The sequence below is a fragment of the Haliotis rubra genome, unplaced genomic scaffold, assembly GCF_003918875.1.
Source record: "Haliotis rubra isolate DU_JTF1 unplaced genomic scaffold, ASM391887v1 Scf2173, whole genome shotgun sequence".
NCBI lineage: Eukaryota > Metazoa > Mollusca > Gastropoda > Lepetellida > Haliotidae > Haliotis > Haliotis rubra.
The window spans coordinates 1-26,246 of record NW_025766196.1 but is presented as its reverse complement, the minus strand read 5'-3'; the positions used below and the strand labels follow the sequence as shown (position 1 = coordinate 26,246).

The window sequence follows — 26,246 nt, the reverse complement described above, 5'->3', positions numbered from 1 at the left end:
ATGTATGGTCTGACAGAAGGGCAAAGGCACCCAAGAAATCACAATGCTGCCCTTTAACATCGCTCACCTAGGCATAAATGTCACTATAATGACTTCCTGTAGAATTTATTCCCGTCAATATCGCCTTGTCGCCATCGTGCTCCTGTTGATACCACAGCCTAATATTTTATGACATGTAATTTGTCAGTTTGTTTATTCTGAATAGTGTCGTTTTCATCAGGTCAATTAATCGTCCCGGGATGCTTGCCCGTGGTTATGGCAGAAAACAGTTAGGGAACGGTCGATAGTTGATCCGCATCATTCGGGGAGACCTTTCAGGCTTGTTATCATCTTTCTTCATGTCCGCGTGACTAACAGGTAAGTGGAAATCTAAAATATCTTAATCAAAACTATATCATAATATTAATATTCTGTTGAGAACAAATGGATAATGCCAGTTAAAATTCTATATTACAAGTCAGATATATTGATCATGCAGGTTGTCGGATATTGTCACAGAGTAATGTGTATCTTTATTTATGTACGAACATATAATTTCAAATAGCAATGAAAATGTTTCGTTGTTTTGAAAGTCTCTCGGATTCAATGTAAACTTCATAAACGCAGTAACGCGTGCGTAAAGAAAGTCATGCAACATCTCATTTCTTAGATTTCTTCATTTTGTAAGAATATACCTGTAAAAGGTCGATAGTGCATGTCTTGCCCTTAAGAAGGGCAGATTGAACAAGCAAAACAAAGTGCAGCTCTATTTACGGATAGTAACTTGATCCTAGGTATGGTAATAACGGTTGTGATACATATTTCAATGGAAACGGAAACACGCGTTGTCTTTAGAAATCTCTGCTAAAAGAGTCCATCGTATGATTCCAATAACTAGCATAAGCGCGTTTATGAATCACTGTCAGATATGGAGGATATCAGGTGTTTGCGAGAAGGTGAGACTAATGTGCATTCATTAAATCCATTTTCAGTGGTGGGTAATTTAGTTTCTATACCTGCCCTTGATTCGACACGATAAGCAATTACGGGAGCTATATGAATACAATAACGCCAATGCAACGTCTTATTTTTAACTCACTAGCAATATTGAACACTAACTATATATCATTTGCTTATTTTCTATTAGTTTGAATCAGTTGGGATCAGTTCAATGCAGAATCTCATCCATGGCATCCGAGATTTTATCCATGCATTTAACACTGATGGGGACACAGTGAAACCACGAAAATAACTCTCATTTCAAAATTGTATTTTCTTGCAATAGCACGATATACAAGTACTCGAGTGTGAACCAGATGATCATGTGATTAAAATTAAGAACAACTTTCCACTGCGTCAGGGTTGATGACACGCAAATCAAGTCACAGAGCTTCAGCGCTCGATCAGCCTTGTCGCTGTAAGGAGAGTTCATTTACAATTAGTATAACTGAATATATGACATGTATGCGTTTTAAATATGATGCCAAATATACGTATCTGGAGCCATGTCCTATCAAATAATAATGTCATATTAAGAGCTCGTCTTGTAGTTCATTTACACTTGGTCTAACTGTATATAACATATGTATACATTTTGAATATGATGCCAAATATACGTATCTGGAGCCATTTCCTAGCAAATAATTTGTCATACAAACTTGCAAATATTGGACTCGCTGAACTTGGTACCGGCATCTCTCTGAAATTGTTTTATGATTCCCATTACCCAAGGCTTGACATGGCCGGGTGAAACGTAGCATCATAACGTCTTCACATTAAGATCACATGAAACAAACCATATCGGTTTTTTACGTCAGATGTTCCATTACGGTTTCCTCTTGTTGCGTCAGTTAACCAAACTACATGGAGAACGTCAACGCACAATAATGGCCTTGATTTGCTGCAATGCCCTTTTATTAACATGGAAACAAATCGGAATCAAAGCGCAGAACCTGCTAAAGTAAACGAAAAACGCAATCAACAATGAACAATTGTATCGATTATCCGTTGGGAACCAAAGGCAAAATATCGTTGGAACATTTTATGAATGGATCATTGAAAATCAGTGTTGACACCACCAGGTGTTCGCGATTGCACCCGCTACTAAGACAATTTGCAACACATTAACAAGTAAGTGTCTGTTACCTGAAACAGTGTAGCAGTAAGACTGCCGGCCTGTAAACAAACCAGGCAATCAAGTGATCGATGAACCAAAAAACCCAGTGACATAAAAGCATTTTATTGATTTTGTTGAAATAAAACGCTCTTTTATTTCTGAATACAAGTGCAAATGTTCAGCTGCTAAGAAAATAAAACGTCCAAGAAATCATTCTCACAATAGTTTCAGTTGAAACTCATTCTAACAAATCATTCTGTTGTAGTTCAATAGACGCATTCAACTAGGCATATGATGAAATCTGGGAAGCTCGGTCCACCAGCAAATATCCACATGGAAACAAGTATCGCAACATCCTTATTTTGATAGTATTAATACTGTTTTCCATGTGTTTAATTACTCAAGCTCGGTAGAGTATATCCGGTCTCAATTACCCTCGGAAACCGATTACAATGAGCACAAACGTCACTGTCGGCAGCTTCATCGAGGCTAGATTCGGAAAACACTTTAAATGGATAGAATGATTTGGAAATGAAAAGGCCGATAATAAAGTCATAGAGCCTTCTTTATTCTCTATTTCACTGTCAGAGAAGTGTGGTGAGAACATATTGCAGAAAAGAACTTTCATTGAAATTGTTAGGTAAGATATCTATTTACTGAAGTTAAATGCAGAACAAATGTCTTTGCTCTGTTGTAACATAAAAGCGTTACAAAAGAATCATTGTATCGATTGATTGTTCTAACATAATGCTCGTTGGTAACAGATGGTTATATTGTTTTAGATCAGTTATCAACATAACCATGGCTGCAAGGATGGATCCACTGGCCCAAACACCTAACACCACCAACACCAGCGGTGGATCCCCATAGCAAGGGTTACCTCCCCTTTTGATGGGTTTCGCCATTGCTCAGCCGTTTATCTGGTTCTTCATGTTCACAAGTAACCTCGTTGTGTTGATAGTGTACAAACGCTACCTGGGATTTAAAGTTCACACGAATGTGTTTGTCTATAACATATCGGTTGTGGATTTTTGCATGTCATTTAACATGCTTTTTCAAATGCTGTTCTTCCTACTACCAAAACTGAATTCGACAGAGTTTCTTTGCATGTTTCAAATGGAACTGATGAGTTTCCTAACGACGGTGTCACTGCTTAGCGGCATATTTGCGACAATAGACCGGTTTTTTGATAATCGTGTATAACAACCAGTATCACACAATAATGTCAATAAGAAACGTCAAGGTCATGGTCGCCGTTGCCTGGATCTACTCCTTCTGCTATGCAGCGGTACCATTTTTCGTCAACAACTGGGACATTTACCCCAAATGTGAATTTGTTCGTGTTGTCCGCGCTTGGTATATCGGATTTGGATCTTGTCAACAAATACTGTCAACAATCCTCGAAATCTGTTTCTACGTTGCAATATTTCACGTCGCCCACAGTCGGCGTCGTAATATCAACAGAGAAACTCGATCCGCCAGACGAGAACAGAGCTTGCGAGGTGCCAAGTTCATGGGGGTTGTACTGATTGTATACTCTCTTTGCTGGACTCCCTTCGCCATACTCGGGCTCATTCAGATCTTCAGTTATCATCCCGTACTAACATACGTCCGAATGACATCGGTATACCTCGGAATATCCAACTCTCTTCTCAATCCCATCGTTTACGCCTGGCAGAAAAAGGATTTTAGAGAAGGATGTAAGCGACTGCTTCGCTGTCCTGGATCAAAGGTCAATCCAAGTAGCGGGTCAAGGGCGATTTGGAACACGACCCAGAGAGAGTCGTGAATTAATTTCAGTCTTGAAAGTAATTCACGACTAAAAAAATACTGAAAGAGTTTGCCGCTGTTACTTTTAAGTTAGATTGCGCGAGGCAAAGGAGACATTGATTCCTTTTGGGAAGATTCAAGTGATGCATAGTACCCAGACGGAATAACATGTCGCCTTGTGGTATCAAGTGGAATGATCTGGAGGTACAAAATAGGACACGATGTTATGACTAGGACGAGGCAGTCCTCATCCGTACTACTATTAATGTCTTAATTCATGGTTTGACCCTTGCGGTTTATTAGAAATTTACATATTAAAGTCATCTGAATGTTGCCCAAATATGACATTTTGATACAATGAAGTGTTAAGTCTTATAACTGCATTTAGATGTAGTATGTTCAAGAATGTTATCGATGTCAACTTCTATATTTTGAGGAATTCAACTAACACTTCAGTGAAGGGAAGAACTTTATGGAAAGAACACGACGTTTCGGAATATATTCTTACTTCTTCATCCTTCATCAGGTGAGAGGCATGGAGATGATACAATAAGATTCATCAAGTATAACAAGAGCATGAACAGAAGCGTTAAAATCAACAACGGGTAGGAATCTTATGGATGTTCACCTGATGAAGGAGTAAGAATATACCCCAAAACGTCGTGTTGCTTCTCTTAAGTTCTTTTCTTCAATGACGCGTTAGTTGTAGTGGCAGAGGACATTGGACCAATAATCCCTGCAAGGAGGAGTGGGTGAGTGAGTATCGTTTTACGCCTCTTTTAGCAATATTTCGGAAAAATGAGGGAGAGCAGAAATGGGTTGTACTCATCTGGGGAATCGAAGCCAGATCTTCAGTGTGACAAGCGGATGCTTTAACCACAAGGCAGTATGAAGTAATTGGATGTTCTACTTGTACTGTTTTATATGTACTACATGTGTTTACTTCAGCGTTCTTTTTGTCTTGCGCTTTACTGGTCATTAGTAATAACTCTAAAGATGTTGTCAGTTCATTTAATACTTTTTACATCAAGTTTGGCATTGTTGGTCGTACAGTCGACGCTGATGTTAATCCATGTTTGAATTTCAGTCGACATACACACTCTACTAAACTAATAAACATTTTAATCTCATTCAAAATGTATTTTTTGCTCATTGATGTATTGCGAAATGTCGATTACTCTGAGTGAGTGAGTTGAGTTTTTACTTTTCTCATCTATACCCTCACTACATGTTAGAGTAGATCATCAAAGGCACTGTTCTCATTTATACCGTCCCTACATGCTAGAGTAGACAATGCATGGTACTATTCCCATTCATACCCACCCGACATGCTTGAGTAGACAAAACAAGGTACTATTCTCATCTATACACTCTCTACATGCTTGAATAGACCATAGCGGTGGGGTAGCCTAGTGGTTAAAGCGTTCGCTCGTCACGCCGAAGACCAGGGTTCGATTCCCCACATGGGCACAATGTGTGAAACCCATTTGTGGTGTCCCCCGCCGTGATATTGCTGGAATATTGCAAAAAGCGGCGTAAATCCAAACTCACTCACTCACTTGAATAGACAATACAAGGCTCTATTCTCATTTACATCCTCCACGCATACTTGAATGGACAATACAAGTTACTATTCTCATTTATACCATCGCTACATGATCGAAAAGACAATACAAGGTACTATTCTCAGTTAAACCCTCCCCATATCCTTGGTTAGACAGTATACTGTCCTATTCCATTCATCCTCTTCACTTATTGTGGGAGTAAGGTTGGTGTAGTCGTCTGTCGTTATTCTGTCTCTGTGGTTTAAGAAATCATCTTTTGTACTGTAGCACAAACATACAGTGAGTGAGTACGGTGTTACGTCGGACTTCCAGGAAATCACGACGGGGGGATATCAGAAATAGGATTCACACATTGTACCCATGTGGGAAATTGCACCCGGGGTCTTCAACGTGGCGAGCGAACGCTTCAACCACTAGGCTATCCCACCGCCCCCACACATACAGATACAGTAGAATGGTTTCAAAAAGAAGCAAATAGAATAAACTAGTTATGATGACGACCAGAAACCAACACTGTATGTTATCTACACTCATCTATTACCTCCACAGAGATTACTACACGAGTGTCTGTCAGGTACCATTTATCTTACAGTGAGTTGGTTCAAAACGTATTCAACGAGCGAAAGCTGATAACATGCTAGAGGCTTATCCTTGTATATACCAACACTATTTAGACTACACCATTTCATCAAAGCCATCAGCGTGTTCCATTATTGATATGAAGGTTCTCTAACGGTAAATTATCCTTCCGCCAACGGAACATAAACAAGCCTGAATATCACGGTGTTTGATTTATTTAGTTCGAGCAAATCAGCCACTTGTCCCCAGGCCCTGCGTGATTGCTTCATACTTTACGTTACTATGGATACCGATGTAAACCCAAGTAAATACCGTGCACTATTTCGTTGTTAATATCACATTTTTCAATACGGATGTCCGCTCTGTGAGTGATACTGGGTAAAACAACCCAATTCAAATTGTTAAAAAGTGGAATACTTTACGTCACATTCATAGCTATTTCAAGTGGGTGAGTGAGTTTAGTTTTACGCCGCACTCAGCAATATTCCAGCTATATGGCGGCGGTCTGTAAATAATCAAGTCTGGACCAGACAATCCAGTGATCAACAGCATGAGCATCGATCTGCGCAATTGGGAACCGATGACATGTGTTAACCAAGCCAGCGAACCAGACCACCAGATCCCATTAGTCGCCTCTTACGACAAGCAAGGGTTACTGAAGGCTCATTCTAACCCGGACCTTCACGGTAGGTAGGCTGTTCATAATACAGTCTGGTTCAGAAAACAACCTAGTGGTTGATAGTATGAGCAACTTCTACTCTGTTACGATGTCACTTTAACACCTAGGGTTACCACCTTGGGTAAATAAATGTACCTTACCGCTCGATCTTCTGTAGTTATATCTTACGACAAACAGGGACTGGGACGTTATCCTTTGTGCAATGTTATAATTAAATGTCTGTCTGTGTAACCCTGTGAAGAATGAAGTGCACCCTATCATAACTATGGTGGTCATATTGGTAATTAATTGGAAAAGTAGACGTTTCTGTTGATACAAGCAACTGTAACAATAAATCAACACACCATAAATACTTAAAAAGCATTTATTTGTTAAACGTAATATAAAAATACCTTTTGAATATAATGTATAAAAAAGAACATAAAACAAATGTAATATTCTGAGATGATGCATGCAAAATAACTGAAAACATCCATAAGGTGTTGTGGTAATATCCTGACCTTGGTTAACATTTCCATCTTATCGCCTGAAAAGATCGGAGCATTCACGAATGTTCTGCCCAACTGTGCTTCTCTCTGTTATGCTAAAAGTGTGTTCACATTGGCTAAGGTCTAGATCGTATACAAGACTTTTCGAAAGAAATACCAAACAACTGGAAAACAATTTCTAACGTTTATGTTTGATTTGTGAGAAAATTGCGTTTTGTATATATAATTCCGTTGAAATTGGCTCATACCACAAAATGTTTGAATGTTGATCATGTGCATTCAAATTACATTCTCATACAGAATGTTTAAATCTCAATATATCTTTTCTGAATAAATGTCTATATGATTCCAGTCGGTGTAAACGGCAAAACCGCGGTGAAAATAATATGAATCAACCTCTGAAAATCAGTGATGACAAAAGAAGCGAAACGGGTAGGCATGTCCTGCCCTACCCCTCTTAAGAATACAAATTGTATCTATTTTTATACTTTCATGTGAGCACCTGACATGGGTAATAATACTTTTATCACATATGTCATTCTTTGAATGGCCTTCCTTTTTAGTAGTTACATTACAAGCAACTAAATGATTTGCAGCCATTTCACGTGCAGAGACTTCCCCAAACTGATCAAGACACACTCGGAACATAATATTATTGAGCAAGCAAACCTGACATCGATATAAGGCGCTTAAAGGTTGTCCCTTGTGACATTGCATATTTATTCGACTGCCGATTTCAGTTGGTTCAAGTCATCGACAAAAACCCTATCCATTGCTTGAAAATAATCACGTTTGATCCAACATTCTTAACTGGGCTTCAGTTGTCCGGAACGATACTGATGTGGTATTTTATCAAATGTTATGGTTATATTTGTTATTTAGAGGATAAAAATAAACGAAGCATAATGATATCACATATTAAACAAGTATAATATATAAAAAGCAATTAAAAAAACATTAAAAACGAATCGATTCAAAAGATCAAACTCAATGCATTTCTCAATTCTAAACATTGTACATAAATTGTATTTGTTACGGGGAGCATACAAGTAACTTGCCGAGATCCACAGAGCATACTAGTAACTTGCCGAGATCCACAGTCATTAACAAGGTTGCCAGTTACGGGAGCATCCAGTAACTTGCCGAGATCCACAGGAGAGAAGTCATTAACAAGGTGACAGTTACGGGAGCATACTAGTAACTTGCCGAGATCCACAGGAGAGAAGTCATTAACAAGGTGACAGTTACGGGTATGCTCTTAAACATAAATTTCATACCTACTATTTAAATGTGACATTCATGATAGATCATTTAACAATAACGTTGTGTTTCAACATGATTTAATTCACTTTCCCCAGAATATTTCTCTCAGCGATCTACACATACATTTACTGGAGCCTAAAGCCGACATAATCACTTCTTGCATAGAGGGTAATACTTACTGACGGTTTGTCGCTTTATTTATTGTTATATATATGAAATCTAAATTGACACACACACTAAGGCCAGAACAATTAACATGGAGAAACTGTTCCTAAATCAGGAGAAATAAACGGGACATCTGTATTGGAAACAGCAAGAACAAAGGAGACACTTTCCAGAACAGTCAGATTTTTTAGTTTCGTAATATTTGAGGAAGTGTTAACTGCAATGTTATAAAAAGTTTAAACATATTATCTACATATAATATAAAAAGAAAAAGTATTAAAACTACATGTTGAATAAAACAAAACAAAAGAAATAATCAAAATATCTGAAAATAGCAAGTTTATCAGCCTTGCGAGATATTTAGGAATACAGATCCTATTTTCCCCGATGTTAACATACACCTCGCTATGTGATAATACACAGTTCTATTTTCTCGCCTCGCTATGTGTTATAACACTGACAACAGTTCTATTTTCACCCGATGTTAACATACACCTCGTTATATGATAACACTGACAACAGTTCTCTTTTTCACCCGATGTTAACATACACCTCGCTATGTGATAACACTGACAACAGTTCTTTGTTCACCCCTCGTTATGTTAACACTGACAACCTCGCTATGTTAACATACACCTCAACGATAACACTGACAACAGTTCTTTGTTCACCCGATGTTAACATACACCTCGCTATGTGATAACACTGACAACAGTTCTTTTTTCCCCATGATGTTAACATACACCTCTATTTTTTCCCCATGTTATATGATAACACTGAACAACTGTTCTTTGTTAACATACACCTCGATGTTAACATTCTACATGTTAACATACATACCTCGCTATGTGATAACACTGACAACAGTTCTTTGAAAGATGCTCTCACAAAATATTTACAGTAATGAGATCCATCTGGAAGAGGCAGGCATGTGAATTTCACATTTTTATTGCTACTGACATCGCATTTATTGTCGGTCATGTGAACAATGCTCACAGGCGACCTGAATTAAAAAGAAACGAAGATTTGTAAATACATTTTCAAGAAACGAAAAAATAGAAAACATACATAATGGAATTGTAACAAAGTGAAAAAAGAAAGAAAACTCAACAAAGAACACCTAGCGAACTAACTCAATGAAACTTCATCTCAAGCAAAGTTTGAGTATTCCTGGAAACTGTCCATGTAGGCCTTCACAGAGTCATAGCAGAATTCAAATTGTTCCTGAAATTATAATAAAAAAATGCAGTAATAACTTCGAAGCCAAGTCTCTGTAAATGATTCTATACTCTTGAGAAAAGTAGGGGAACTTTGAATTTGGATAGGAAGTATAAGCGTAAGCAAACCTTGCAAAGACAGACATCTTATGAACGCACCACCATTTCTCTTTATCACCACCCCTAAACACAACGCATGGGAATGCACGTGCACAGTACAGTAGCCCCATACACGTGCATTTGGTGTCATTCTTGATTTTGAAGGTTTTCAAGAAAGTCGATAAATAAATGTAGACCATTAGTTTTGACAATCATCTTGCATCTCACAATTGTTAGTGTTTGTCTCTAGCCGTGTTTTTTTTTGTTTGTTTGAAAATGAATATCGTTCACATGCAATTTCCCGTCATACACCAATCATCTTTCAAGAGCGATTACTGTACATGGTCATAAGGAAGTACATTTGACGATGCACTCTAAAAATATTCATTATGATCATATCAACATTGATTGACTGCGATATATCTCCCAATTGTTTCAACTGTAAATTCAGAAACGAAGTTCCCCTACTTTTTTTTTAAGAGTATATAATGAAAACATTCATGCAAGTTCCAGTAACTGTTAGCACTCTTGGTACTTTAAGCCAAATGAGTTGTCAGACTCATGATTATTTAATGCACTGTCACCATTGTGAACGATATGCCCATGGCACATTCTTCTTCTGCTACCGAGTATGCTCTAAATTCATAAATCGTCATACTTCGTTATATAATGACATAATTAATGAACTGTTGCTACGAACAGTATATGGGTTGCATATCGGAATTTGAGCCTTCTAGGAGCCAGAAATGACTCAAAATGTCGGATATAAAAATCAACAACCAATAAGCACCAATATGGTGAAGGCAAACCAAGAATCTGCGCGATTTGGATCTGATGCAGCTTTGGTTCTCGTACCGCGAATAAAAGGAATATGTCCATGTTCCCAATGACTGCGTAAACAATATTTCCATACCAGGTTGGGAATAACTTGTTTCCGGACAAAACGTATGCTGCGTATCGTCTGCTGGAGGGCGACTTCCTTTTCCAACAGCAGGCGCTGCACTGCGCTGGCAATAACACAGAAGAGCCCGCTTCTGGTGGCTCCGTCCCTGAAACAGAGTAAGCCATTAATGCCCCTGGTCACGTGTCATAAAGGATAGACAACTCTAAATGGCAAAACTCGAAAATGGCTTATTAGGCACCACGTTGGTAACAACTATGGATATCTCCCTACATGTATACATTGTGTAACACTAACAGTCATAGACTGTAACTATACAAAATGAGATATTGAATGTTGTTAATGGCTACTGTACAGGCTAGTGGTACCTGCAGACAACTAGAAGGGGTGAAGGAGCACCAGCGTTCCACTGTCTGAGGAAGTCGATCAAGCTGAGGAGGCTAGATGGTGATTCCGGAAGTGAACTCTTCTTAGGCCAGGCGGGAGAACGGAACACGGTTACCTCCCTTTCAACGTTCTGTTTGGAGGAACAAATCCATATATATCAAAGGGAGATCAGTTGAGGCATGCTGCAGTCAGTGATACACTCTTCAAAAAAGGAACGCACAGGATATAATGTTGATTTTGTATATTCATGAAACATTCAATACAAATATATAATAATTTTCGAATGGTGAAAACATACACACAACAGTTGTAAACGTTTGTAGCTTTAGTGAACAACGTTTGAAAGACACGAAAACGTCAAGGAAAAGAATTAAAAGCAGAAAGCGCGTACACGTTGTGACAATTGTGCTGTGTGAAGGGTTATAAATAGTAAAAATCAGTCATCATTTTGTCATACATTTCTCTACTATGAATACACAATGCACAAGACTTCATCGGCAACAACACAGGCCTTGGAGCAACAACGCATAGGCATGGATTCCGAGGATCTTTTCAGCGATAAATCATGGTTTCTGCTCGAACGCAATACAGCGTGTCTAATGACTTCGAAATGAAGGTTTTCACCGTATTGCGTTTGACAGATTAGGGGGCGGAAGTGGAGGGAGCCATATCTGGAAGCCATATCTCTCTCACCAAATATAACATGGTGGTCCGGAACTGCAAATTGGTACATCGACCAAATTCTTCAACGTCGCCTTCTACAGATTGTCAACAGACAGTTAGTTGGACACACAACTCGTGTCCCTGTTGACTTCCTTCATCTGCCGGATCCAAACCCGATAAAATCTTTGTAGGATACGTACTCAAGTAACCTCTGCTTTCAGGAAGAATGGAGGAGAACTTATCGGTACAGAATCCGTAGATTTACGTAGTTTGGGCCAATGACGCGAAGAGCAGCGGTAACAGCTCACGGTGTTGCACACATTCTCGGTAACGTACTTGTCTTGTGAAAGGGCACGCAGGATTGCAGTTGAACATAGTAATGTTTTTCAAATTCGACCTGTGCTTTTTATTGTACATGTAGCTGTACTTTGTGACAACCCTCAATATAAAGTCGAGCCACAGACAACAGTGACTGAAAGCATGAACATCGTCCCAGGTCGTGGCGACACACAACCGGTGAACCACACGAACGGAGTGAGTGAGTGAATATCGCTTTTAGCACTATTCCAGCAATATCACGTCGTGAGACACCACAAATGTGATTTCACACATTGTAGCCATGTGGGGAATCGAACCGGGGTCTTCGTGGCTGGGCCTTGAACAAGACACCACATGTGTGTGAAGATTGTTGAATGATGGAAACCCTCTTCGTATGGACAATGCTTGCTTCTTCAAATATGTACATGTGTCATTCAGATTTCTAGTACTGGTGCAAACGGCGTTTTGACATATACATGTAATTTGAAGACTTCACGAACAAGTGCACCGATTTTTCCAGTTTTGCATTCTGCGTGCCTATATCAGATCACTACTCCATAACAGTGTTAAATACTGTAACGTTATAAACATGTGGCCCCGGAACATGATCCGGTATATCAGATTAAGTAGCAAATATATTACCCATCAGAAGTTTAGACTCACTGGTGTACATATAGCCACTTACTTCAGGCAACTGTTCTAAAAAATTTTGCAAAATTCCTTAATGTTTAAAGGTACCGTTTACACATGAACTGATGTATTGTAAAAGAAATTCGTAACGCTGAAAAGATTATTGTCATGAGTTCAATAAATGATACAAATCAGTGTAAATTGGCGATTTCTAAAGAAAACTTTACACCAAAATGCAGCTGTTCACATGCACGATATTTGCACATGCATTTCAGCAATTTGATGCATTATCCTCGTGCAATTCATCTGCATAAGGTCTGCAGTTGGTTCCCCTAAGTTAGTGGAGAAATCAATCTTCGATGCAACCATATATATATGCATAGCATATAGTGAGTGCTTTAAGTGAGTCTAAACTTTTGATGGGAAGTATACTATCAGAGCCAAAATATCTGATCACTGCACGTCATCAGGCCGGATAACATCTGGTGAACCCGAAGCTGGAGTTTCATTGTACAGTACATCCTTCTACAGAACACGGAACGGGTTACCCTAGAACCAGGAACAACGTGAGAACACACCATGCGGGCTGTCCATTGCACATTACATTCTACATGCATGTTGATGTCGCACTTGACCAAACCAGGAGTTTCATATTTAATACCAGCACGAGCAGGGATCAGTTACTGCCGTCCACAGCACCAGCTTCCGTGTTGATACGGTGTAGATTCTAATACTGTACAAAACGTGGAAGTCGTGTATACGTGCAGAACAAGGATGTATATCGTCACCGACAATCACGATCTTTTATCAGTTTTTTTATATCAATGGTGATCTCAGAGACATGCTTCCCTGTTAATCTGAAACCATCATGTTCCTTCTTGTTTGTCAAGTGAAAATAGTCAATTCAATAGTTTTTACATCATGAGATATTTGAGGTAATGCTATTTTGCCATTAGAGACAAATTCAAAATTTTATTCATCCGTTAAAATAGATGCTTTTTATGTTCGATCTTTTAAAGAATAATACTCATGATTTTCATTTCAAGCAGCATGAGTCTTCACATTCCAACATTTTTCATTACACGTTTAGAAACTGCATTTATTAATTGCCTAGTCAAATCGTACGCTGTTGCCCACATCGTCTACAATTATGCAGTGAAAGTTTGCTTTGAGCACAGCTTAACGTCAGATTCACATGACAACTAAACATACGTCTCAGAAAGGTAGCAGGTAACTTGAAACAGACTAAAATGAATTGTAATGACCCGAATTATGACCTTTTGATGTTCAGGAACTAAAATATACAGCTGTCTTCTAATGAAATGGTTACACGTGTGTGTTTAAAGACAATATCTACATGCATTGGTTCCTTTCCGAAAATGCGAATGGAGTGAATGGAGTTTTAGGCCGCATTATCACCATACGATTCAAGCCATATCACTGTGGAGGAAGCCAGTTCACCATACGATTCAAGCCACTGTGGATATCACCATACGATGGCTATATCACTGTGGAGGAAGCCAGTTCACCATACGATTCAAGCCATATCACTGTGGAGGAAGCCAGTTCACCATACGATTCAAGCCATATCACTGTGGAGGAAGCCAGTTCACCATACGATTCAAGCCATATCACTGTGGAGGAAGCCAGTTCGCCATACGATTCAAGCCATATCACTGTGGAGGAAGCCAGTTCACCATACTTGTAATCGAACCCTGTCATCGGCCTGAAGAGTCAACGCTTTTACTGGGCGACTGAACCTCCCCGAGAAGTACAGAAGAAATTCTGATCCGTCAGCTGATATCATCGCTGTCTTGACATATTACTTCAACAACTAAGCAGCTCACTCTCTCGTATATAATACATACCTGCGTGTCATTCTTTAGCTTTATTGGTACATCAGTCTCATTTGATCACTCTCTCGTATATAATACATACCTGCGTGTCATTCCTTAGCTTTCACTCTCTCGTATATAATACATACCTGCGTGTCATTCTTTAGCTTTATTGGTACATCAGTCTCATTTGATACTCACGATCTCCAAAGTCTCATCCATGAAGCATTTATTCACGTGTGTTTTCAGGCATCAAGGTCCTTTATACCTACCCCTTGGCTGTAACAGATTTTCTCCATAGTAAAGCCGGTATGTTCCTCAATCTTCCCTTCACTAACGCTGAAGGGACCAAACTTGGTCGGCTTTTTGTCTTTGGCCCAGAACATGCCACACTTCTGAGTTCAAAACGGGAGAAATGGATAATTTAACATTGTCTTGTTTGTTAGTAAAACACTAAAACTCACATCGGTTTGTTAGGTTAGGTAAACCATAACTGACACACAGTAAAACATTACACGAGCATACTGAAAGATAATACATTACGATGTTAAAAGTATTCACTTGTGCCACCTGAATTCATTCATTGTTCTTGTCAGAACTTTACGTTAGTTCAGTAGCAAACGGTACATGTTTTATTCTATGGTAATCGCATTGTATCGTGTTCTTTTTATCCTGTGAGTGAGTGAGTGAGTTTAGTTTTACGCCGCACTCAGCAATATTCCAGCTATATGGAAATAATCGGATCTGGACCAGACAATCCAGTGATAAGCATCATGTACATCAATCTACGCAACTGGGATACAATGACATGTGTCAACCAAGTCAGCGAGCCTGACCACCCTATCCAGTTAGTCGCCTCTTACGGCAAGCATGGGTTACTGGAGGTACATTCTAACCCGGATCTTCACGGGTCTTTATCCGAAGACTCACCGCGTCCATGTCGGTGTAGTTCTCCAGCAGGACGATGCCACGGACGTCATAGTCGTGGACGAGACGCCAGAAGTCAACAACTGTGGACGTCAGGGGATTTGAGTGAGGATGAACGCGCGTCGCTTCTCATAGGACTGAAATGTGAATCACCAAGGGATATGTGAAAGAATAACCAATGCTTCACATTTTACTTAGAAAATTATGAAAAACATATATTTTAGTATATTTTTTTGTTTGTTCAAGATTTCTATGACAACAGACAGATAATATATAGATTGACACATTTGTGACAAAAATATTGGCTGGTTGGTTGGTTTGTTGTTTAACGCCGCACTCAGCAATATTCCAACTATATGGCGGCGGTCTGTAAATAATCGAGTCTGAACCAAATAATCCAGTGATCAACAGCATAAGAAGCATCAATCTGTGCAAATGGGATACGATGATGTCAACCAGGTCAGTTAGTCGTGAAAATGAGTTTGAGTGATGTATGACATCGGGAGAGTGATAAATACTCACCGGAGCGATGACTGCATTGATGTAGTCGGTGCCCCCTGCTTCGCGTGTTGACAGAGTAGCGCGATGCTTGTCTCCTGTAATAAAGTGGTACAGAGATTGAGAGTAGTCTTCATCTGAAACCTTTGTATACATGTGCATTCATGCATAGCTATTTGCATCTCGTCTCCAGTATATCAATATTGTATTCATTTGTCCATTGAAAGATGCAATGACTTACCCTTGCTTACAGTGTGAACTGACGTACATGCTTAACTAAAGGTTAAGGATTTGTACGTTTGGTTTGCATCTTTCACTATAGCGAGATTCCAGTTTGTCGGTTTGACTGGCACTGTGAAACCTACCAGGAAGAATGTCCTTGTTTCTGTTTTTGCCGATGTTCTCTAGGTCCCTGGCAGCGTCACTCACATGGTCAGTCTCAGGGCACTCGCAGAGTTTCTGGAGAGTACAGGTTAATGTGTTGTAGTTCCTGTGTAACCAGGACCCTGTTTCTCAAAGCCATCATAGCGCTACGACTATCGACATAAGTGTTAAGTCGTGGCGCTAAGGCTGCTTTGTGAAATAGTGCCCAGCACCATAATAGCTCTATGTATATAACGAACGTATAGATAATTATCGAGTCAATAATGACCAATTTTATGGATGTCAACATCTTTTGAGTGGGACGTTTCGATGGAGATTCTTGTACCGTTATCAAGCATGTTCATGTCTGATGTACAATTACGTCCATCATTACAAGGTTAACTTGGAGCAAACATAACCCACCTGATAGGCAACAGCAAGGTTGGAGTTCTTCTTTAGCTGTTGATGAGCGATGCCATAGAGACTGGCGGGTGTGGAGAGGACTGTATGGCACAGAGCGTCCAGGAGGCAGTCATGGAGGAACACATACTGGGACTATAGAATAATATACGTATATGTTACAGTCAATGTCATTAATCTTGCATTTGAATATTGAGTGGAAATGTCAATATAACATTGGCGTCACGTGTGTGAACATAAAAAAACAATACAATAACCAGAACATTTAAGAAACATCTTAAAAACAAACCTTGACACAGAGATAAAATAATTAAACTTTTACAATAAAATCATTACTATCTCATATATGTTCCTGTGTATGTCACTGCAATATCATTGATGACATCGTCCTGCGTTCAGACAAAAACGTTTGTAGAGGCGTTTCCGGATCCACTTTGCTTTCAACTGTACGTCTAACATCCCTTATTCCCATTACCGTGTGAGGTTTCCCTGCATCTACTGACCTGTGTCTGTACCATACTGACTCTGCAGTTCCTGAGTCGCCAGACACAGCCGTAGATGTCCACCATGTTTCGGGTCTCTGCGTCTTCTATCAGGGAGTCCAGAGCAATCAAGGTTCCTGTTCTGCCCACACCAGCACTGGGCAGGGGATGGAAGATGTAATAATTTACCACGCCTGTCTACTTCTAGTTCTTACGGACGGTATACAAAGATGAGACGCCGTAAATCTGATTTGTCTATATAAGTTATTTATAAGCTTGTATCGTATGTGGTAATATCTGTCAACAAACTGTTTTAAAGAGTCGGTGAGTGAGTTAATATTTAGCGTCACATCGGCAATATTGCAGCCACATCGTGACGAGAACAATTTAATTTATAGCAATAGTAAAATCAATAAATTTAGAACGTAAAAACCTGTCATCGAAGGACAGTAAAAATACTAGATTATGACAGCTCTTAATTTAAAACTAGTACGCTATCATAAAAATAAATCATTAGAGACAGCAGTACAATATACCAAAAACGGGCTATAGATCACCAGCAACTGAAGGTAGATCATCATACTGGGGACCTTGGGGACTGCTTTAAAGAATACATGAAGTTAAAGTTTAATGACGATATATGAACATATACATCACAAAGGTCATGAGCATTGAAGTGAAACATGTCCAGCCGAACTCGTATACGCTCTTCTATACACTCCATCTGTCGAACTCTGGCCAAACTTCGGATTATTGAATTATAATGTTAACCGCTGAGTATTCCTAAATTAGCTTTAGATATAATCTGAGATAATCGAGTAATTATATTTTTAATGTTTTTTTTCAGTCTAAATGTATAATTCAATTGTGATCTCGTCACGGCATAGCTGCAATATTGCTCATGTAAAGTCAGATTTGAACTCACTCACTCACTCCAGGTGTGACTGTACCTGCAGTGTACGACCATGGGTCCTTGGGCGAAGTCACAGAAGGTCCTGACTTTGTTCCTGAGTTCCACCAGAGACATGGTGTTGTCTGGCACATCCTTGTCAGGCCACACCATGTAGTGAACATGTTTCACCGTCCTCTGCATGCCTCCCTATGGAAGATATGCTTATGTATATAATTCTAGGTTCAACCTAAATTAATATCAATTAGCAAACAATTCTATATGTCGGCAATAAGTTTGTGAGGAAGGGTAATTTCTTCTAAAAAAGTTGAGGAAGTCAAACTATGCCTTGAATCGTGATTGCAGAGTCCTCCGGACTGAACTACACAGAGCTTTAGGTATTTCGGTGTTTGTGTCTTTTCGATTGTCCGACGATATATTGCTATGTCACTGGGATACCACAGTGCAGTTTAAAATCGATACCCTAATGTATATACAGACTCCAAGCCAACATGTATTGTGTTATCTCTTTAATCCCGAGCATTGGGCAGGATAGCAAGTACCGTCGTTTAATGTCCTCAGTAAGATGGGGCCGGAAATTGAAACACTGACCTCAGGGCTCTCCGAGCAGACGCTCCATCGACTGCACCACGGAGCCACTCAACTAAAAGGAAGGGTCTTTAACTAATTCCACACCTTTTCTGAACTAACTAAATTGAAATTGTCACTCCCACCTTCTTTATCGTGAGTGTTCTGATGGTGAAGTCAGCCAGAGGACAGGAGTCAGCCACTGTAATCTTCCAGGGGCCGAACGTCTTGGTGTCCTCTCCTTGTTCATTGGGCCAGTACGGCTCACAGCGTCTCTGTGACAGAAGACATTCATAGATGTTAAATTCAAATCGTCAGCACCAGGAAATTAATATGCAGTCTCGCATATTTGCCCTAACAGGTTCCACATAGGGCACAAAAGGTTAGCAATGAAAAATATTTGAACTGATCGGTGAAAAACAGTGATGACACAAGGTGTTGCCACGAAAAGGATATGCATGTCCTCTTCTAACAGTAGGATCGACACATACTAGTATGCCATTTAACAGCAGGTGTCCGTTAGTACATGTCTTTCAAAGCAACTCTTGTTTATCAATTATTTCGGTTAGGCTGTTTCAGCAAGCATAATGGTTGCACATTGAAATAGGATACTGACATTATTAAGCGATGATTGTTTCATTGGCTACATCAAAAGTACTATTATCATTGAACTGATATCGAAACTAAATATCACCCTCCCATCTTCCGTGATATTGGCCAGCATGACAATGACAGGAGCCTGTTCTTGCCAAATCATCTTCCAGAAGTCCACAACAGTGTTAGGCAGAGGACCTGGCACCGAGGTCATAGTTTAGTAACCATGTGACTGACACTTGGAGAATAACTGGTTCATTAATTCAGTATACAGTATATAGAATGTGGGATATCTTAGTCAACATGCTGCTCTCTTAGGATGGAATACAATATTACGTTTATTGATAAAGTATACGGACTGAGAAGATATATAATCAAATATCGTGGTTAACACGTGGCCATCTCAGGGATTAAAGAACAGGATACAGAAGACAGAATGTGTGAAATAGTAGTTAACATTTGGCCATCTTAGAGGTTAAATAGATGGACACAGTAGACAGAATGTGGGATATCTCATTTAACACATGACCATCTCAGGGGTTGACAAACAGGACAGAATGAAGGATATTATATTTAACATCTCATGACCTGAATGGCATTGTACTTTACTGAACTCGGAAATCTCAGAAATTACTGCCCTATTGGAAGTGGCGTGAATGTTGCCATATATATATTTTCAGACTTAGATGTCAAAAGGTTTGTTTACCCTGTGTTGCGATGTACTGTTTTCCCCTTGTTCGTCCCTGCAAAATACAATACACCTTGATTGAATCAGTAGCCTTTAAATAGCTTGATAGGTAATAAAGTGATATGCATCTTACAACCATTTGTCAGTGTGTCTGTTTAAAGAGGAAATCAACGTTTGCAACAAAGTGGTTTAATTAAATTAATATCTAATATTCGAGTGTGCTGAAACACTCATAGGGACAGTGGGGTAGTCTAATGGTTAAAGCGTTCGCGCGTCACTCTGTAGACCCGGGTTCGATTCACCACATGGGTACAATGTGGAGCCCATTCCTGGTGTCCCCCGCCATGATATTGCTCGAATATTGCTAAAAGCGGTGCAGAAACATACTCACTCACTCACTCACTCAATGAAACACTCATAGGTGCTTTCACAATCATTTCCAATTAGCTGACCAAGCAGTATTTCAGCGGGTTGATGAAGAGAATCCCGTCAACTCACATCGATGTAGCTGGCGTTTATGTAGCCACTGCTGCCACCATTCCCTTTCAGAACTACCAGACAGTGGTTATCTGAAACAAATCATGACCCTATAATCTGTAACTATTTACATTCAGGTGTACTTAATCTGCATCAAAAGAAACCTGTCTCACCTGGACTGCCTGTACAGTACTTTTCAAAGTATAATCTACATGTGCAGTCGTGATTTCAGTTTCAGATTGAACTCTTAAAGACTTCGCATTGTTACATCAAAATGTATGATTTCGTTCTAAGTAATGGCAACTTACAAGAACGGAATTATCTAATTATCGCTCGTAACGTATTTTGCAATGATAAATACCGAGCTTCGTCAAGTCGTTTTTAAAACATATTGTCTGTGAATCTGTAGAAGAGAAATTTTATGAATCCAATTATTGGAAACTCGAACCTACGCCAAAGGTTACGTAAAGGCAAACAAATGAACAATTGGAAATTCAACAGAATATCGTTCCCCGCTATTTTCGTTAAAACGTTTGAATCGTATTATTAGGAGTATATTGTAATACAAGACAAATCTTATGGATAACAACTTCTTGATTTATTTTCACAACGTTTCTGGGCTAGTTCTTGCCCCTTCTTCAGGTGGATAATGAGTATATTGCAGCAGCTAGATTCTACAGAAATAGTATTAATGCTTTCATAAAAATATATTACAAGCACAAATTTGTCATTTACAATATGTACGTGACAGTTATCACGTAAAATCATACAGGCAATACTTCAGCCATATCGTGACTAAAAGTCACGAAACATTAAGTTACATTCAGTACTCAATATTGAAATGTTATTGGAATTATAAATCCTGTGATAAATAACTGTTATTATTTTGAAGATCATGGTGTAATATCATTATATATTAACCATTGATTAAGTAGACTACTATGTCACCTGTAACGCACCTCCACCTGTAAGTGCAATCCTTAAGAAAGATTTGTACATAACGAACATATGTCATTGTGTGCTTTAAAGCTGTAATAAAACGAATTTTAGGTGAGTCAGTGGACTGAATAAAGACCTGTCTTCGATGGACAGTAGACTCTAAATAATTAAATTTACGATATTCATGTTCTATGTCAATATCGTGAAAATATAAGCTCGTGTCTTACACGGGTAAATTCCTTTAAATCTATTCTTCGGGTTGTTCACTTGCGTCACTGCTTTGTCGTGAATAGCCGTCAGGCCTTTAGGGAGTTCCTGTAAATTCAACACCAGAGTGTAAATATTCGGAATACATCTTAAAACATATTTCATATGCACAATCATTGATAACAAAGATGGCCCCAGGTATGCATAACGAAGAAGATGACTATCTCTTCCTGTAGTACCAAGCACAATTTCAATGACAGTAGGTAAGGAGATGTGAAAACTGTACGTAAATGTTAAATATATGTTAAAAAAGCAAATGACGCATAATACGTATTTTTTAGTAAGGACAACCAATAACATAACATTGATCTTTGTCTCCCAGGAGGGAGGGTGTAGGCGCAGTTTCATGCACATGGACCACTCGTTCGTGACTCAGGCCTGCACAATACGTACAGCATACTCTTTCACCAATATTTCCTTTGTGGCTTTCTTCCTGGCAACGAATTCCTTGAAGGCACTGATGCCACTGGAACCTCTCCTCGGGACATTGACATAAGATAGCCTCGTCTTCGTCGTTGGCGGCCACATGTTCCGATGCATCTTGGCCTCCACGGGCTGCCATAGGTAGGTTCATCCCGTTAGTTACTCCTTTCTTCAATCTCTGAAAACCACACGCAGGAGCAATAGTAAGCCGAAACTACCAAACTACCGTGTGATCTCATGGGTATCGTTTACATTATTCCACGGTGACATATGTAACAACAAATATATAAAAGAAAGAAAGTGTAACAAGAAATATATTAAAAGAACACGTTATGAAATATTTTCCAAAATTTACCATCACCACTGGACTAATGACCATGCATATACACTTTAATGTACATCTGGTTTTACTTACTTTTGTCCCTAAATCTTCTCAACGGCTCTCTCTAAAAAAATTAAAAATACACGTACGACTTCTTGACTTCGGCGATGAAAATATATACATGTAGAAATTTGCATTACAAAATTTGTGCTTCACTGAACTTTGTCTGGTACTCAACTATATCATTGCACATGTTTGGTTTTCATCCAAATAATACAAATATCAGTCGCACTACGTGAGATCTATATCTGATCATGGTGTTTCGTCTCTAAAATACTTGTATTGTTTTGTAGATTAATGGCTTATGGGTTTAGTAGTCCATGCAAAATAAGTAGAAAACACTCACACCGAAAGAAAACAACACACATGACAAGTGCGATCAGCGACGATTAGAAAGAGAAGGAGTCCAACGATGAGGTTTACATTCTGGGGACCGGCTGCACAATAACAGGTACACTGGTAGAAGAGGAGGTAACACTGTTGCAGGTACAGTTACAGGAATACTCATAGTGAGTGTAATGAGGATGGTTTATATGAGGACGACGATGGGATGTGCTCTGAGAAATATGGAAATGGAAAATGAAGGTACTCAATAAGCATTCATGAATTGAAAATTCTTATGTCCATAAAAACAGACCTAAAAGATTCACATGATGAATCTGTGAGACGAAAGTACCTGTCAGGGTTACATAGCGATCGCTTGGTTCTTTGACTAGGAATCCCTTTGCTTCCAATATATACTGAGAGAAAAAAAAATACAGGGATCAAATGAAAGTAAAATTTTTTTCCAGGTTTCTTTCACAAGCTGTATGTGAGAGGAAGGCTTCAGAAGAACCTGGAAAAAAATAAAGGAACACTTTTTGCTTGGCATGTGATCCCTTTATTTTTTCCTTCAGTATATATGCTTCATGAAACACTATGCGCATAGAGAAGAATGAGAGTGCTGTGTGCATGTTTCCTCCCTGTATAGCATTCCATTACTTAACACATATGTTCCCACGTGAAGATCTTAGTTGTATATGAATCGGAGTTCCAGGATTATTCCATTCAAAGGTTGACCATACTGACTTAATCAATAATGAAAACCTTGACAATTACCTTCAGAAACTTCACAATACTCATCCACTTCTTCCGTTCAGACAGCCATGAGTACAGGAGCCATTCACATGATGACACGTGGCATTGATACAGTGGATGCTGCAATCTTCCTTACAATTTTTCGCCATACCTTCCATCGTCGCACTCTGAAACCAAAATTATAGTTTTAAAAGACACCTTCTTGTATGCACCGTAACACATCCTTCGATCAATTCAGACAAACAGACACACGCTACATCCGTTTGGGGACTCCAGATATCTGTCGTACTTAACACTGATTCAAGAGTTTAGGTTCTTCAATGTATGTTGCTTCCATTGCGGGTGATATCATTGTGTCATTCTTGAATTGCAGATATTTACCCCCTTTAATAAGTATTTGGTGAGTTAGGCAGTGTGGAAGAAATATAAACATGTCATAGATACATGCTTGCATTTGTCCTTTTGCACTTTACCTGTTTTGGAATGTTAAGCTCAGCGTAACTGATTTGTTCTAAAACTTTTAATTCCTCTATTGTAGTCTTAATATAGTGTGTATCAACAATACGGTAAAGGTACCTCGAGGGTACCCTAATCTCTACCTTGTCGCATTTCGTAATGTTCAGGTCCTCGTGTTCCCATCCATCTAGACACGCGTCACAACGCCCAGTGGTCCTGTCACAAGTCTGGTTGACACATCCCATGGAGCAGTCCAGCTGGCAGTTTTCTCCGTATGTCCAAGGGGAACAGACTAGATGTTGGTGACAATAAATGTTCATATTTGATATGAGACGTATCTGTTCCGGGATCAAATTGGCAATTTGTGTACCAATGTCAGTCCTACTACTAACAGTCCAATCAGGTCATAGCAATGCTGCGAAGTGTTAAATGTTGATTACACAGACATAGATAATGGATTATACACGAAAAGGTCTGTGGCTAAAGTTAAATGCGTTGACAAATCCAACAATGCAATTCAAACAAACGAGGCATTTAACATCTTAGTTCTCATTTCATAATGAGATTCTTTTGGAACTGCCACCTTTTGCTAAGTAGCTTGAAGATACAAATGGTTAACCTTTGTCATTCTGGCGTTTAAGCGTTAAACTGTCTGTCTTCTTTAACCTGACAAAGTGAACGGTGTGAAACAAAACACCCATTCCTATTCCCGACACTCGTCACTCAAAGTTTGGCTGTCGCTATTTAATAAAAAGGAAAAAAAGGAAAAAGCCCGCCAGTATCACGGATCAGTAAGTCAACTAGCTATGGTTCGACTATAAACCTTTTCCGTACTCTGTACTTGATTAGAAAGCTTTATATAATTCGTTCGCGTAGAAAATGGCAACTTGGTTCAACAGATATCCCAGCAAAATCAATGTCCCGATTAACAATAACTTTTCGGGAAAGCATAGACAATACCATCAAATATTACTACCTTCAGAAAGACATGATACACATAACATTTGCTAATGAACAAGGTGACCATAGATAAAGTTACATTATCTATTTTCAGAGATTCGTTAGTTTACCAAATATGAAGGCATAACGTGATCTGTATATTTAGGAAAACGATATGTGAGATGCTGGACTTCATCATTGTTCATATTTGGGGATAATACATAATGCAAGAAGTAAACACCCCAAGGGCACCAATTGTGCTTCACGTCTTGCTGATCTGTTCAGTCGGTTTTTCTGCTTGCTTTGCCTGAGACAAAACAGCGAATTTTGACTGAAGGTCAAAGTAGCGATGATCTGCTATTGTTCATTAACGGTACAAAAAGCCGGAACACTTCCACTAATATACCCACCTGAGCTAGAAATAATGGAGACCACTGAGACAGCCTCGTTATGTTTGATATCTGGATCTATACATAACGATAGAAACACCACACAAGACAGAATAACAAGAAGGGTGCCTTCAACACCAACAGTCAATTTCCCAGTCAGAACCATACAAGCATGTGTTATATTTGGGATTACACTTTTTCTTGTAAAGTACAGATTATAGTACTTTTTGTGGGTTGAGTCCCACTTTCTAAACTGGCATTGTTGTATTCTCAGAACCATAAGACTGACAAGGTTTTATTACAATATACCTATGAAAACTGATAGCTGTTACGTTAGGTAAAGACAAACTTAGGTGAACAGCAGTTTTCCTCATGCCACCTAGAACGGCAGGTACAGTTACCTCACAACTCCCGTGTGACATAGTGGCAACTGAGACATTCACGACCGCACGAGTTCTTATGCATCTTGGTCCGTATCGCCTTTACTTTCGCATTCTTTCAAAATGAAGAAAAATGCAAACATTTCTGAGTGCCAATCCATAAACTTTCTCAGCCAGAAGAAGTCTTTACGACTTACGATAAGAGATAATAATTCTTCATGAACCTGCCTTGAAGCTGAAGATGTCTATCATTACCATACACTTCACGCATTGCCAATCGTCAATCAAATAGGTCTTGAAACCTAGTACTTACAATTATCCATTGCTTTGAGTGCTAAGCGAATTTCCAAGCTCGACATTCATGATGAACAATTAAACCGCAAATAGGAGAGTAATGCTGATATTATGAATGTG

General features: G+C 39.1%; 1 protein-coding gene and 1 long non-coding RNA gene across 2 annotated transcripts; both read right to left on the bottom strand.

Moving 5' to 3' along the window:
• Positions 1-9,561: 9,561 nt before the first annotated feature.
• On the bottom strand, positions 9,562-11,431 carry LOC124277064. Its single transcript, XR_006898736.1, has 3 exons — positions 11,190-11,431; positions 10,834-10,969; positions 9,562-9,828 (listed from the first exon to the last, which is right to left on the bottom strand). It is a non-coding gene; the product is annotated as an uncharacterized LOC124277064 (long non-coding RNA).
• Positions 11,432-15,673: 4,242 nt separating this feature from the next.
• Positions 15,674-22,387, bottom strand: LOC124277063 (receptor-type tyrosine-protein phosphatase kappa-like; the record flags this gene model as incomplete). Its single annotated transcript, XM_046712713.1, has 12 exons — positions 15,674-15,718; positions 16,104-16,177; positions 16,445-16,538; positions 16,866-16,997; positions 17,366-17,501; positions 18,295-18,443; positions 18,968-19,096; positions 19,516-19,613; positions 20,122-20,158; positions 20,602-20,672; positions 21,747-21,834; positions 22,187-22,387. Coding segments are annotated over 12 exons (1,254 nt in total), but the record flags the coding sequence as incomplete, so codon positions are not given.
• Positions 22,388-26,246: the final 3,859 nt, after the last annotated feature.